A 12272-nucleotide genomic window follows, 5' to 3' on the forward strand; every position below is an offset into this window, starting at 1 on the left:
TCATCTTCGTTGAGCTAAGAGATTAGAACACTTGGATTAATTCTAAAGGAGTTTGAACTTAAATATATTTTCATGAAATCTATCTTCAACTTCGATTTCGGTGAAATCTTAGAATAGAATGACACAAAGGATATGAGTTCTTTTTGCTGAACAAGAGACCATCATAAACAAATTTATATAAAAGATTATAACATTTTTTTTATATATATTATTCTACCTAATATGAAATTCTAACTCACGTTTGAATTTAAGAGAGAACTCCCATTATTAATCATTCTCATCATAATGGTTAGCACATAATTGGAAAAATTAAAACACTAGTCTGAATAAAGAATTTTGCATAGTCCAACATACAAAACAGTACCCAATCTAGCTTATTCAACCACTAAATAAAATTTACTGAAAATATAATAAATTTATTACAAATGTTTGTTCTCATATGGCCAAGGTCAGATTGGAGCAGGATCAGACAAACACTAACATATTCGTGAAGAATATTCTAATACCAGACACTAGACCCAGTCCAAACACGATCCAGAGCTCGAAACTTTGAAAGCCCAAACACAACACCCACCAGATTTTTTGTTAGGATGAGCAAAGTTGTTTCTCATATTCTGCTTTTATGATTGAACACAAAACATCTGGTTTAAGAAATTATCTGTCATGAAGTAATTTCTGGTGCATAGTTTGGTAAAATTAAGTGGTTTGAGAACATACAAATAGCGATTACCAATCATTGAAGAGCTTCCTCATCACACACATATAAATACATTGGATAGCATAGAGCAGATGAAAGAGGAGATAGAGAAGATGGAAGAAAGTCGGAGTTCAGATAGCACAGCAAGACCTCTATTAAGGGTAACTGATGATGATGGAGAAGAAAAGACTCTTGCAAGGTGGTGGAATAGAGTGTTGGACATGGAAGAGGCCAAGCATCAACTCTTGTTTTCTCTTCCAATGATTCTTACTAACATATTCTATTACTTGATCACTTCAATTTCTGTCATGCTAGTAGGTCACCTTGGAGAGCTTCAACTTGCCGGTGCTACTCTTGCAAATTCATGGTTCAATGTCACCGGCTCTGCAGTCATGGTAATTCCTCTCTCTTCGCCTTTCCTACAAAATAATAAAATAATATAGGATTAAATATGTTGTTACTTTCTGGATTTTCACGTGAAATCGAAAGTTTTTCGGTTTGAAACTTTATACATGTTACTCTTCAAATCTTAAAAACGGATGGATATAATTCTTCTAATCCAATTATCTTAAATTTTTGTTATATGTCAAACATGTTTCTGAATTGGGATAGGACAATAATATTTTGACTCCCATAATTTGACTCTTGTACTCCTTGACGTGACTTAGTATTAGGCATTGATCAATGCTCTATACTAAACCACCTCAGGGAGTACAAGATGAGAATTAAATTGTGGAAGTCAAAATATGATTTTTCATCGGATTAAGTGTACTATATATGTTCATTTCTAAAGTTTGATAACCAAAATATATTAAAGTTTTGGACAAGAACGAATTTCACTTTCAGGTGAAAGTTGTTCGAGGAGTAAAAATATATTTACCCTAATAATAAATAATAAATAGATTAAACTCCTTGATCATGACTTTATTCTATTGTTAGGTTGGTTTGAGTGGGGCATTGGAAACACTGTGTGGGCAAGGATTTGGAGCAAAGGAATACCATGTGCTGGGAATTTACCTACAAGCCTCTTGCATCATATCTCTAATTTTTTCCATCATTGTATCGATTATTTGGTTCTATACAGAACGAGTCCTGGTGTTTCTTCATCAATCACAGGACATTGCAAGAATAACTGCTCTTTATATGAAGTTTTTGATCCCAGGATTATTTGCATACAGCTTCTTGCAAAATATCCTGAGGTTTCTCCAGACACAATCTGTGGTAATGCCATTGGTTGTGCTTTCAGCTCTTCCATTGTTGGTTCATATTGGTATTGCATATGCCTTGGTTCAGTGGTCAGGTTTAAGCTTTAAAGGTGCACCAGTTGCAGCTTCTATTTCACAATGGATATCAATGCTGTTATTGGCCTTTTATGTCATTTATGCTAAGAAGTTCAAGCAGACATGGCAAGGGTTTTCAACGCATTCATTCCAATACGTATTCACAAACATTAAACTAGCTCTGCCGTCTGCTGCAATGGTATGGTATGAGGCACAAAACAACCCTTCACTTTGTTGAGTTCAGATATTTTACTGAGTTTTTTGTGCTATTCTCTGTTGTGCCTTCAAAATACACAAATATTGGTACTTTAAAAATCCTTTTATCATATTTTAAAACATTAAAATCAGTACTCATCAATTGATTTTGAAAACACAGCCAGTGGATAATCTAAATTCCACTTTGTTAGTTCTTTTGACTATTGATCTTTCTTTGCTAAATGAGTAGAAGTAGCCTAATTTGCTAAATATATACATGATATATAGATGTGTATTGAAACACTTTCTGCAGTTCAAATTATGAAAATGTTATTGTAAATTAATGTGAGAGTGTAAGGTCCTTATTTGTATATCATCATACTATCTGTTGTTTATGCTATGCAAGTTTGGAGTACTGGGCTTTTGAAGTTCTGGTTTTCTTAAGTGGTCTATTGCCAAACTCGCAGATAACAACTTCGTTGGTTGCAATATGGTATAGTTCCAATAGCTCTATACTTTTGTTCCTCTAAAACAACAAAAAGTTTCATAGGATTTACTATTGTTACAATCTTAAAAAAACTGCAGTTTAAACACACAATTCATTGCATACACAATCCCTATTGGTCTCGGAGCTGCTGCAAGGTTAGATGGTTGAACACATTCTTCTTTGCTTGCATTGTTGCATATGTTCTGAATCGAAAATATAATACATGAATTGAAAAGTTGAAGTTTAACTTAGACAGCACAAGAGTATCCAATGAATTGGGAGCAGGCAACCCTGAAGGAGCTAAACATGCAATGAATGTCACTGTGAAGCTCTCTTTCCTGCTTAGTTTCTGCTTTGCTTTGGCGCTTGGATTTGGACATGATATCTGGATTCAGCTTTTCAGTGATAGTTCTAAAATTAAAGATGAGTTTACTTCAGTCACACCCTTGCTTGCCATTTCTATAGTGCTAGATGCTGTTCAGGGTGTCATGCAAGGTTTGAATTTCTTAAATTGTGCTAACATCTTTGATGTTTTGTCCAATTTCGTTACCCTTTCCTCTCATTTTTTTTTTACTGTAACTCCTTTAATTGTTTGACCTGGTTCCTTATTTGTTTTAGAAAAACATTTTTCTGTGTCAGAAAAGTCAAAAAGACCAAGAAATTATATGAAATTTGGAAAACTTCAAATTCTTAGATGAAAATTGTGTTTAATGCTACAGGGGCAGCCAGAGGATGTGGCCTGCAACACTCCACTGCATACATTAATCTTGCAAATTTTTATCTTGTTGGATTACCAATATCATGTCTCCTCGGATTTATGACCAATTTGCAGTATAAGGTAAATAAAAAGGTTTTAAATATGTTCAGCCATATTTAATCCTAAATAAAATATTTTAGTTCTCTTTTGTTCTGATATCTTGAAAATTCTGAGACCTTTTTGCATTCCTGAGTTTTATTATTGTGCTTGTATTAAAATCTACAGGGTTTATGGATTGGTTTGATTTGTGGGCTGCTATGTCAAGCTGGAACACTCTTCTTTTTCTTAAGGCGTGCCAAATGGACTAAACTGGATCTTCTTAGAGACAAAGATAAAGACCATCACCCTCTTGTTTAATTCATCGTCTTCCAAACTGGCACTGAATTTACGAACAAAAGATTATCACAAAATGGAGTGAACATGATGATTTTGGTAAAACGTTTCTTGCTTATACTCATTTTTTAGAATGCTATATATAATATAAACTAAGCAACTAAGAAATTCTGCCTTGAAAATCACTTAATTAACGAGAGAGTAATTTCTGTCGTAAAGAATGGAACCTCTCAATATTATTTTCCATGCATTCTTCACTTGAGTTTATATATGAATGAAGAAACATCATTCTTGAATGTTTGATTTATGAGGGACAGTAACACAATAGTCCTTGCAAATGTGATGCTTCTTTATCTTTCTTGAAGAGGGTTTCGTACACGATGCAATGAGGAGGATTTTGTTATACAAAGAGCCTAGACATAGACTTACGAAAAAAAAATAAAAAAAACTTACATCTTTCTAACAAAATTAAAGGACTTTAAACATTGTCTCCCAAAATATAACTAGAAATGACACAAAAGATACAGCAATTGAGTATAAATTCATGGTTGGCCAATGGTTCTTTTGATCAATAATTTTGGGAGGGTCAAAATAATATGTTCAAAATTTATATAATTAATTATTATCACTAATACAACAAAAATAAAAAATTAGATTATTAGCATCATGATTCATAATAGGTGAAAACTTTGACTTTTGTATTTTCATTTTCACATGTATATTCCCTTTTTAAGAGATGGATCTATTTTTTTATTTTTCACAAGTATACCTATTTAAAAAAGTTCAAGACTAAAATATTAATTATCAGAATCTAATTAAATATTGAGATAATCAAATTATAGTTAAAAATGGATTATGAAAAAACACATGACAGTTAACTTATTTTATGTTCATCAAAAATTACTATTCAAAATATTCATGAGATAAAAAAAAATACAAAACTAATATTGTGATATCAAGTGGAATAAGAGAGAGTTACATTTTTTTCTTCAAAATGAAACAAAACATGTGAGAAATGAGAGTAGAAATAATGAATTTATATTTAACTTTTTTTTATTTCAAAAAAAAATATTAAAGAGCGAAAGATGAACAAAAACTGTTAATAAATCAAGAAGCCGATAGAAAGAAAAAAAGAAATACATATTAATAAGTTTTTTATTATTTATTATATTTAATTTTATATTTTACTAGTTTTTAACATTAAATGATATGGAGTTATAAGATTAGCTTAATGGTAAAGTTAATAGGGAGGGTTCAACTCCTCCCCTAACAAAATACTAACAACTAACATTTCTCATAAAAAAAATTAAATGACATGCTTCATTAAAAATAATATTTTCTTAATAGGTGAACCAACTAGTGCGGGCTTGAAAGCTTACACCTTACTTTTAATATAAGGTTGGCTTAGTAAAATAATGTATAACTTAAAAAATCAAGCTCCAAATAAGGCATGAGAGTTTTTATGAAAGCACTAAATTTTTAGACAATCACTACTATTAATCTGAGAAGAAAATACATGTAGATGCTCGACCCAAAGAGAAACTTTAATAGGTCTTAAAGCTCGAGAGTTTTCACTAATAATAGACGTTCAATGCATATAGTTGTTGTGACTTCATTTATAAAGCTTTGTATAAGGAGTTTGACCAAGAAATACAACATATGAATCATTTTTCATACATTTACTTATACTCTAAATATATCCCTAAGTTCTTATTTACTAAACATTAGATAATCTTTTGCATGTGGATCTTTTTCTTTCTAGACTGACCTACTTTGCAAAGGCATTTTCAGAATTCCACCACATATCTTGTAGACCCAGAATCCAAACCCAATAACAACAATATATAACAAAATAAACCAAACAAAAGAATAATTCTCATTAACATATACAACAAGGAAAGTTGTGGTAATAGAGTTGAAGCTAAGGCTTAAAAAAAGTACACCTTACTTTCAATATAAGGTTGGCTTAGTAAAATAATGTTTAACTTGAAAAAATCAAACTCCAAATAAGAGTTTTCGATGAAAAAATCAAACACCTTGGTACCTTGGGTTTGCTAGTTCCAATGACAAATGTGATATTTTCTTTCAAAGCAACATATCCTAATTCGAGTAGAGCATAGTAAGTTTAGGTTACTTCATATGTATCCTTTGGGACCTTTTTCTGCAAATAGTATATATAGCAAATATTTTTCTCACCTCGGTAATATTGTTGAGCACAAGCATCAAACAAAATTATGGTAAAAAAATATTAATTACTACTGGAGAATCAAATTTATATTATTATAGAGTCATCAGAAAATGCTTTGAATTATAATATTGTATGACTTGTCATATCCGTAATCCATGTAAAAAAGTACCCAAATTGTTAACGATGATGATTCATGAAATACAACAGTAAGGTTTTAGAAAAAAGACAAATAAAAAATAAGATATAAAGTCATTAAAGAATTATCGAAGAACTAAAATTGAATTCCACAGAACTTCAAAAGAAATTAATGTTAATAATAAAGATGCCAATAAGTGAGAGAAAGAAAAGAGGGAATGGTACATATTCCTCGTGCATTTTTTAGTGGTGAGTGATGACAGAGGAAAATGATCCGCAACAAAGAAAAAAAGAGGGGAAAAAAAATGAATGGTATTTATCTAGGGCACAATCTACAGAGAGAGAGAGAGAGAAAAAAAAGGACACAAGAACACATATTCATGTCAAAAAATAGATGCTTCCATTAGCGTCATTCTCGACCACAACAACATCTAAGGTTCGAATGAAAACCCAATTCAAGCACACCCCACACGTTATTAAGATTTATTTTTTTCCTCGTGAGTGAAGGAAACGAAGCTTGACTCAAAGAATTAACAGAAACGAAAATGATTTCTAAAAAAGTTGCATTGATGGTTTTGGTTGCCACCATGTTGATGACGAGCGACGGTCGTCGTGTAACTGTTCTTAATTCTGGACCGATCACTAAGGATGAGATTCAAGTGGAGGGATACGCTGAGTCTCAACAAGGAAAGGAGAATAACGTTAAGAAGAATGATGAAACAAAACAACAACATTGTTATACGAAGTGCAGTTCAGCATGCGTCAACCCTAGTACCAATCAAGTCGACACTCTCTGTCATAACATGTGCAAAGATCATTGTCATTTTTGAAACCCACCACCACACAAAAATCTTATGTCCATTTCAGTGTTTACCTCGTAAATATTTCATCTATGTAATGTATCTATCGTTGCTTCCTTTGTTTTTTGTTTTGAAATATTCTGGTTATATAGTTTCGTGTACCTGTATATCGTGTTGGTGATTTTGTGTATATATCTATATGTAAAACAGTTGTAACTTGTAAGGTCTTCTTCTTCCTTCAATCTATGATGTCCTTTTTTTTGTTGAATTGTGTGGGTGCAGAAAGCAATAACCATCAGTTTTAAAGCCCATGTTTGTTACTCCTGAGTTCTTATTTAGAAATAATTATCAATAATTATTTTACAAGTTGTTTTATTCGATATTATATAACAAAATGAAATTATTGTATAGTGGGAATTCTTTCTTAAAATACACGACAATTAAAATAAATGTTTTATGTTGTCATTTTTCTAAAAGTTATCAAAAAAAAGAGTACAATGTACAAGATTGACATTGAATAAACACTGAGAGCAAGAAATCAAACAACCATACTCGAAGGGTGAGTTAATATTAAAAAATAATTTTTTGACTACTAAATTTTGACAACTTTTTCTTACAACCTTAGGTAGCATCTTCTAAATGGTTCTCCATTTCTTCATTTTCTCATTCTCAATATTTCAAAACCACTTAAAAAATGACACATCTTATTATAAAGAAAGTTATCAAAATTTAATAGTCAAAATATCATTGTCCTATTAATAATACTCTTATAATCATTCTCAGCATGCGTATAACCCAATATTAAATGCTAACGGTAAAGTGACGTGTTTTAATTAGTAGTATACTATTAATTAGCCAAATGTAAAGTAAATAACATAAATGCATGATATCACACATACATGTGAGTTTCAATGGAAAAATGATGTCACTTTAGTAATTTAATTGGAGAGTTTTTTAAAAGCAGAGATTTTATAGCAAACAAGTGTTCATGTCCCCATCATATATACTAATTTAAAATATGGTAACGTTATTGTACCAAACAATGATGTTCTTGAGATATCGGAAATTTCTAGTCTTCACCAATAAATTACAAGTACAATATTAGATGGGAGTAATGGCTTTCTCATGGTCAACAAAATGTAATAATTATGGTGTGTTTGGCTTTAATGTTTTCTTAAGAAAAAAATTAATTTTTAAACTATAAAAATGAGTATATGATAAAATTAGACATTGATAAAAAAATTAAATATTTTACAACTTTCATCTAATAAAAAAAAAAACTTAATAAACTAATAAAAAAATTATAAAAGCAAAACATGTAGTGAAGTGGTGTGATTAACTCCTAACTAACCAGGTAGTCCATTTCACCTACCAAACAGTCTATGAAAAAGCATGAAAAAGCGAGAAAAAGCGAGAAAAAGCATACATTTTGACTAACAAAAACAAAGGAGCTTTATTTCTTGAACTGGTAAATGACTAATTTTGTCTTTGATATTAAATAATATTAATTAATCTTAAAATAATATTTTGTGAATCGAATAATTCTGTAAAACTTAATAACAATAACATTAGTCAAAATATGAGACACGGTAAATTTAAATCTTGAAAAAGATAGAAACTTTTATTCAGTTTTTGAAATTGATCTAAAAAAGTATAGTTTTCTGATAAAATAATATCTAATTTGATGTCAAATCGGTCTCTAAGATTATATTTTATTAATAAATCGATTTTATAAAACTTAATAATAAATAAGATATACTTAACACAACTTTTGATAACTTCAAAAATTAAAATAATATTTCATTTCCTTAATCAATCATAAATTCTATTATAGCGATTGAGGACCAAGGCCTAAATGTAGATTGACGATCCAGTCCCTCTTCCCATTATTGCTCTTCAATATTTCAATCTCTCTCAGAGCATACAAAACATTACTGTTAAAAAAAATCCAACAATTACAAATTAACGTTATAATCTCTGCCTCTGTTTGATGCTGCACATAATCTGGAATAATCTAACCATGTTCTATGGAATAGCAGAAGTATCATTGGTCTGAGATGAGAATCAGAATTCAATACCATATAGATAAACTATGCCAGAAGCTAAACAATAGAGTCCCTACCGTGATCCTCTTACAAAAACAACAATTTTCTTTCGTTTTCTTTCCCTGTTAATGTTATCATTGTTTTTCTTTTTTGATTTTGATGTGTACCAAGCACATCATCGGTGAGGTTGCAAATTCTAAAATAAAATGTGACTCTGAATCATGATAGATGGCACTGCTGCCTACTGTGGCACGTAGCTAGATACTAGATACATGTCCCACCATATACCATATATTATATATATAACCTTATATTAAAGAAACTTTCTCAAACTTCAACTTTTCTAACTCTCTCATTTGGCCACATCTAACTCTTCACACGTAAAGCAGCCTGCGCGTTTAACACGCTTCATTGGACCTACAGTAGAAGCATCACAACGGTAACCAAGGAGGAAACTTTTTCTTTATATCAAACCCTTCTCCTCACTTCTTTCTACAACTTTTTGCTTCTCTATTTTTCTCAGTATTCCATCTCTATCTCTTTCTCTCTCCTCAGTCTCTGCAACATGGAGCTTCAGATACGTGTTTTTTGTCTCTTCTTGTTTCTCTCGACTCTGCTCTCGGTGTCTCAGGCCTACACCTTCTACGTTGGTGGAAAAGATGGGTGGGTTTTGTACCCTTCTGAGAATTACAATCACTGGGCTGAAAGGATGAGGTTCCAAGTCAGTGACACTCTCGGTCAGTTGATTTTCATCCTAAAGCTTTCAACTTTTCTGCTACCTTTCTGCATGCTTTTAACTTGTGTGCTTTTTCGTGTTCATAGTTTTCAAGTACAAGAAGGGATCGGACTCGGTTTTGGTGGTCAACAAGGAGGATTATGAGAAATGTAACAAGAAGAACCCGATCAAGAAGCTTGAGGACGGTGACTCCCAGTTTCAGTTTGATCGGTCGGGTCCCTTTTACTTTATCAGTGGCAAAGATGATTACTGTGAAAAGGGTCAGAAACTTATCATTGTGGTGTTGGCTGTGAGAGAGCCTCCTCCATCTCCTCCAAAAACTCCTTATCCACCTCAAACTCCTTCCCCTCCCATTGTTCCTCCAAAAACACCTTCTCCCACTTATGCTCCTTCCCCAAATAACCATCCACCCCATGTTATTCCTTCACCTCCACAAACACCTTCTCCAACTTATACTCCTTCCCCTGGCCACCAACCTTTTGTCCCAATTCCTCCAACCACCCCCTCTCCGATTTCTCAGCCACCCTACACCCCAACCCCTCCCAAAACCCCTTCCCCTACCCATCAACCTCCCTTTGTTCCAGTAACACCATCGCCATTTTCTCAAGCACCTTATGTGCCACCACCACCCAAAACTCCTTCTCCTACCTCCCAACCACCTTACATTCCAACACCGCCCGAAACTCCTTCTTCCTCCCCGATATCTCAGCCACCTTACATTTCCAGACCACCATCCACCACCCCTTCTCCCATTTCCCAACCTCCCTACACCCCACCACCTTCAAACACTCCTTCCCCAACATCTCAACCACCCTACCCTTATCCCAATTCCCCTATCGCTCAACCCCCATTATCAGCATCACCCTATCCATCCACCATCCCTCCCCCATCATACCCACCTTCCACCTTCGCTCCGGCCACTACACCCTCCACTGCGTCGCCACCATCGCCGTCTCCGCCAACCGCCACCTCTCCCCGGGGATCACTACCGGCAGCAACTAGCCCATCGCCATCGTCTTCGTCCGGATCGTCCTCCAACGAAACGACGCCGTCCCGGCCAAACGGCGCCTCGTCTATATCTGAATCGCGTTTTGGACTGTACTCAATAACCATTCTGGTCGGTGCTGCTCTCAGTACCATTCTTGGTTAGAAAACCAAACTTGTTATCAGTAGTATTAATTTTTGTTTTTGGAACTTTAATTTTTATTTTATTAATATTTTTATTTGAACATATGACAGATATCGATAATTAAAATTTATATTGTATAATGATAAATAATATGAATTCTGTGTGTCTATGGTTACCAATGTAGTCAGTTATGTGTGTGTGGAAATACTCTGTTTGTACATTTTCGTTATGTTATTGCTTAATCAGGTTTCGAATAAGTTTGATTCCCGTAATGATTTATATATATAAAGTAGAATATTCGTTTAATCATGATGTAGTTAAACTATATTTTCAATAATTTTATGTAAAAAGTATATTTAATCTATCAATCTTGTAAAACTTATGTAATTTAAATTTTTGTAAATATATCATTTAATAATAAGTTTGTACATGTTTTTAAATATTATATCATAGGTTTAAATAAGTGATACGATAGTTTTTGAAACTGTAGGAAGTTTTTTTTATACGAAGTCTAATTGAAATGATTAAATTTGAATATTTGTAAGTTATTTATCCAATTTTTATAGAGTTTTAATTGGAGATGCCTTAAACCATGAGAAACTATAAAATTTTAGTCAAATTTAATTTTTTTGAAAAGAATTTACATTGAGTTGAGTATTGCTGATTATTACCTTGAAATACAAAACTAAACTTTCATCCATCAACTCAGCACTGTTTGGTAATGTATTTATTTATCTGACTCAAATATAATATTAGTTCCTGAATAATTCAATTAATTATAATTTAATATTTGCATTATATCTTAATAATGTGTCATTTCTAACTGTCATGATATATAAAACAAACATTTCATTGATTCATATATTGAATAGTTAAGACTTTAATTTATGTTAGATGTAACTAATTAGCTGAAACTGGAAAACCTGATGTTAATATTTGTTGTTATTTAAATATTCATAACTCAAATAGTATTTAGTAACTTCTTACTTAATATATTTAACATAGTTGCGTCAGATACCATTCTCTTCCTCGTAATTTCGTCGTCATCGTCCACTTCTTTAAAGTTTCAAAATACGAACACAACTATTTATTATTATAATATAAATAAAGCCATGAATTACACGATGTTTGGCATTTTTAAAAATAAAATATGGCTTTTATGGATGACGCTGATCCTTGTGGAGGACCATTCCAAAAGTATGCAACTCTAGGAAGGAACTAGCTTTTAAGACGTGGCAAAATTTGACAAGTTAATAATATTTTATTATTTTTAAAATGGTTCATTTCTAGCTGTCCTTGATTGTATTATTTTTTTTCTTTTAACTTTACGAAGGTACTGATTTTTTTACCCAGACGCTAATCATGTTTATGGTTTAGATAAAAGTATATAATTAATTACTTTTCTAACTTTTAAGGAATTGTTAAACAATGTTCTAAAATTTCACACGTCTAATAATACATGTTGGAAATTTTATAATTTTTCTATTTAT

At 32.2% G+C, this 12272-nt stretch overlaps 2 protein-coding genes across 4 annotated transcripts; both read left to right on the top strand.

Annotated features, from left to right (window-relative positions):
- The first annotated feature begins 479 nt into the window (after positions 1 to 479).
- LOC114186079 (protein DETOXIFICATION 18-like) lies at positions 480 to 7114 on the top strand. 2 transcript variants are annotated; one of them, XM_028074093.2, is made up of 8 exons: positions 480 to 896; positions 1016 to 1092; positions 1637 to 2181; positions 2579 to 2665; positions 2758 to 2814; positions 2916 to 3154; positions 3379 to 3497; positions 3642 to 7114. In XM_028074093.2, exons 1-8 carry the CDS (start codon positions 866 to 868, stop codon positions 3771 to 3773), a joined length of 1287 nt encoding a protein of 428 aa, XP_027929894.1. In that variant the 5' UTR covers positions 480 to 865; the 3' UTR covers positions 3774 to 7114. The 2 variants fall into 2 exon arrangements, with proteins under 2 accessions (XP_027929894.1, XP_027929893.1); XM_028074092.2 differs by having other exon boundaries at positions 481 to 1092.
- Positions 7115 to 9250: 2136 nt separating this feature from the next.
- LOC114185605 (uncharacterized) lies at positions 9251 to 10957 on the top strand. Of its 2 annotated transcripts, XM_028073438.2 has the most exons (3): positions 9251 to 9356; positions 9473 to 9654; positions 9740 to 10957. In XM_028073438.2, exons 2-3 carry the CDS (start codon positions 9483 to 9485, stop codon positions 10801 to 10803), a joined length of 1236 nt encoding a protein of 411 aa, XP_027929239.1. In that variant the 5' UTR covers positions 9251 to 9356; positions 9473 to 9482; the 3' UTR covers positions 10804 to 10957. The 2 variants fall into 2 exon arrangements, with proteins under 2 accessions (XP_027929239.1, XP_085529032.1); XM_085672906.1 differs by lacking the exon at positions 9251 to 9356 and having other exon boundaries at positions 9392 to 9654.
- Positions 10958 to 12272: the final 1315 nt, after the last annotated feature.

The sequence above is a fragment of the Vigna unguiculata genome, chromosome 5 (assembly GCF_037176805.1).
Source record: "Vigna unguiculata cultivar grain cowpea cultivar isolate G323 ecotype 2 chromosome 5, ASM3717680v1, whole genome shotgun sequence".
In the NCBI taxonomy this organism is placed as follows: Eukaryota; Viridiplantae; Streptophyta; class Magnoliopsida; order Fabales; family Fabaceae; genus Vigna; species Vigna unguiculata.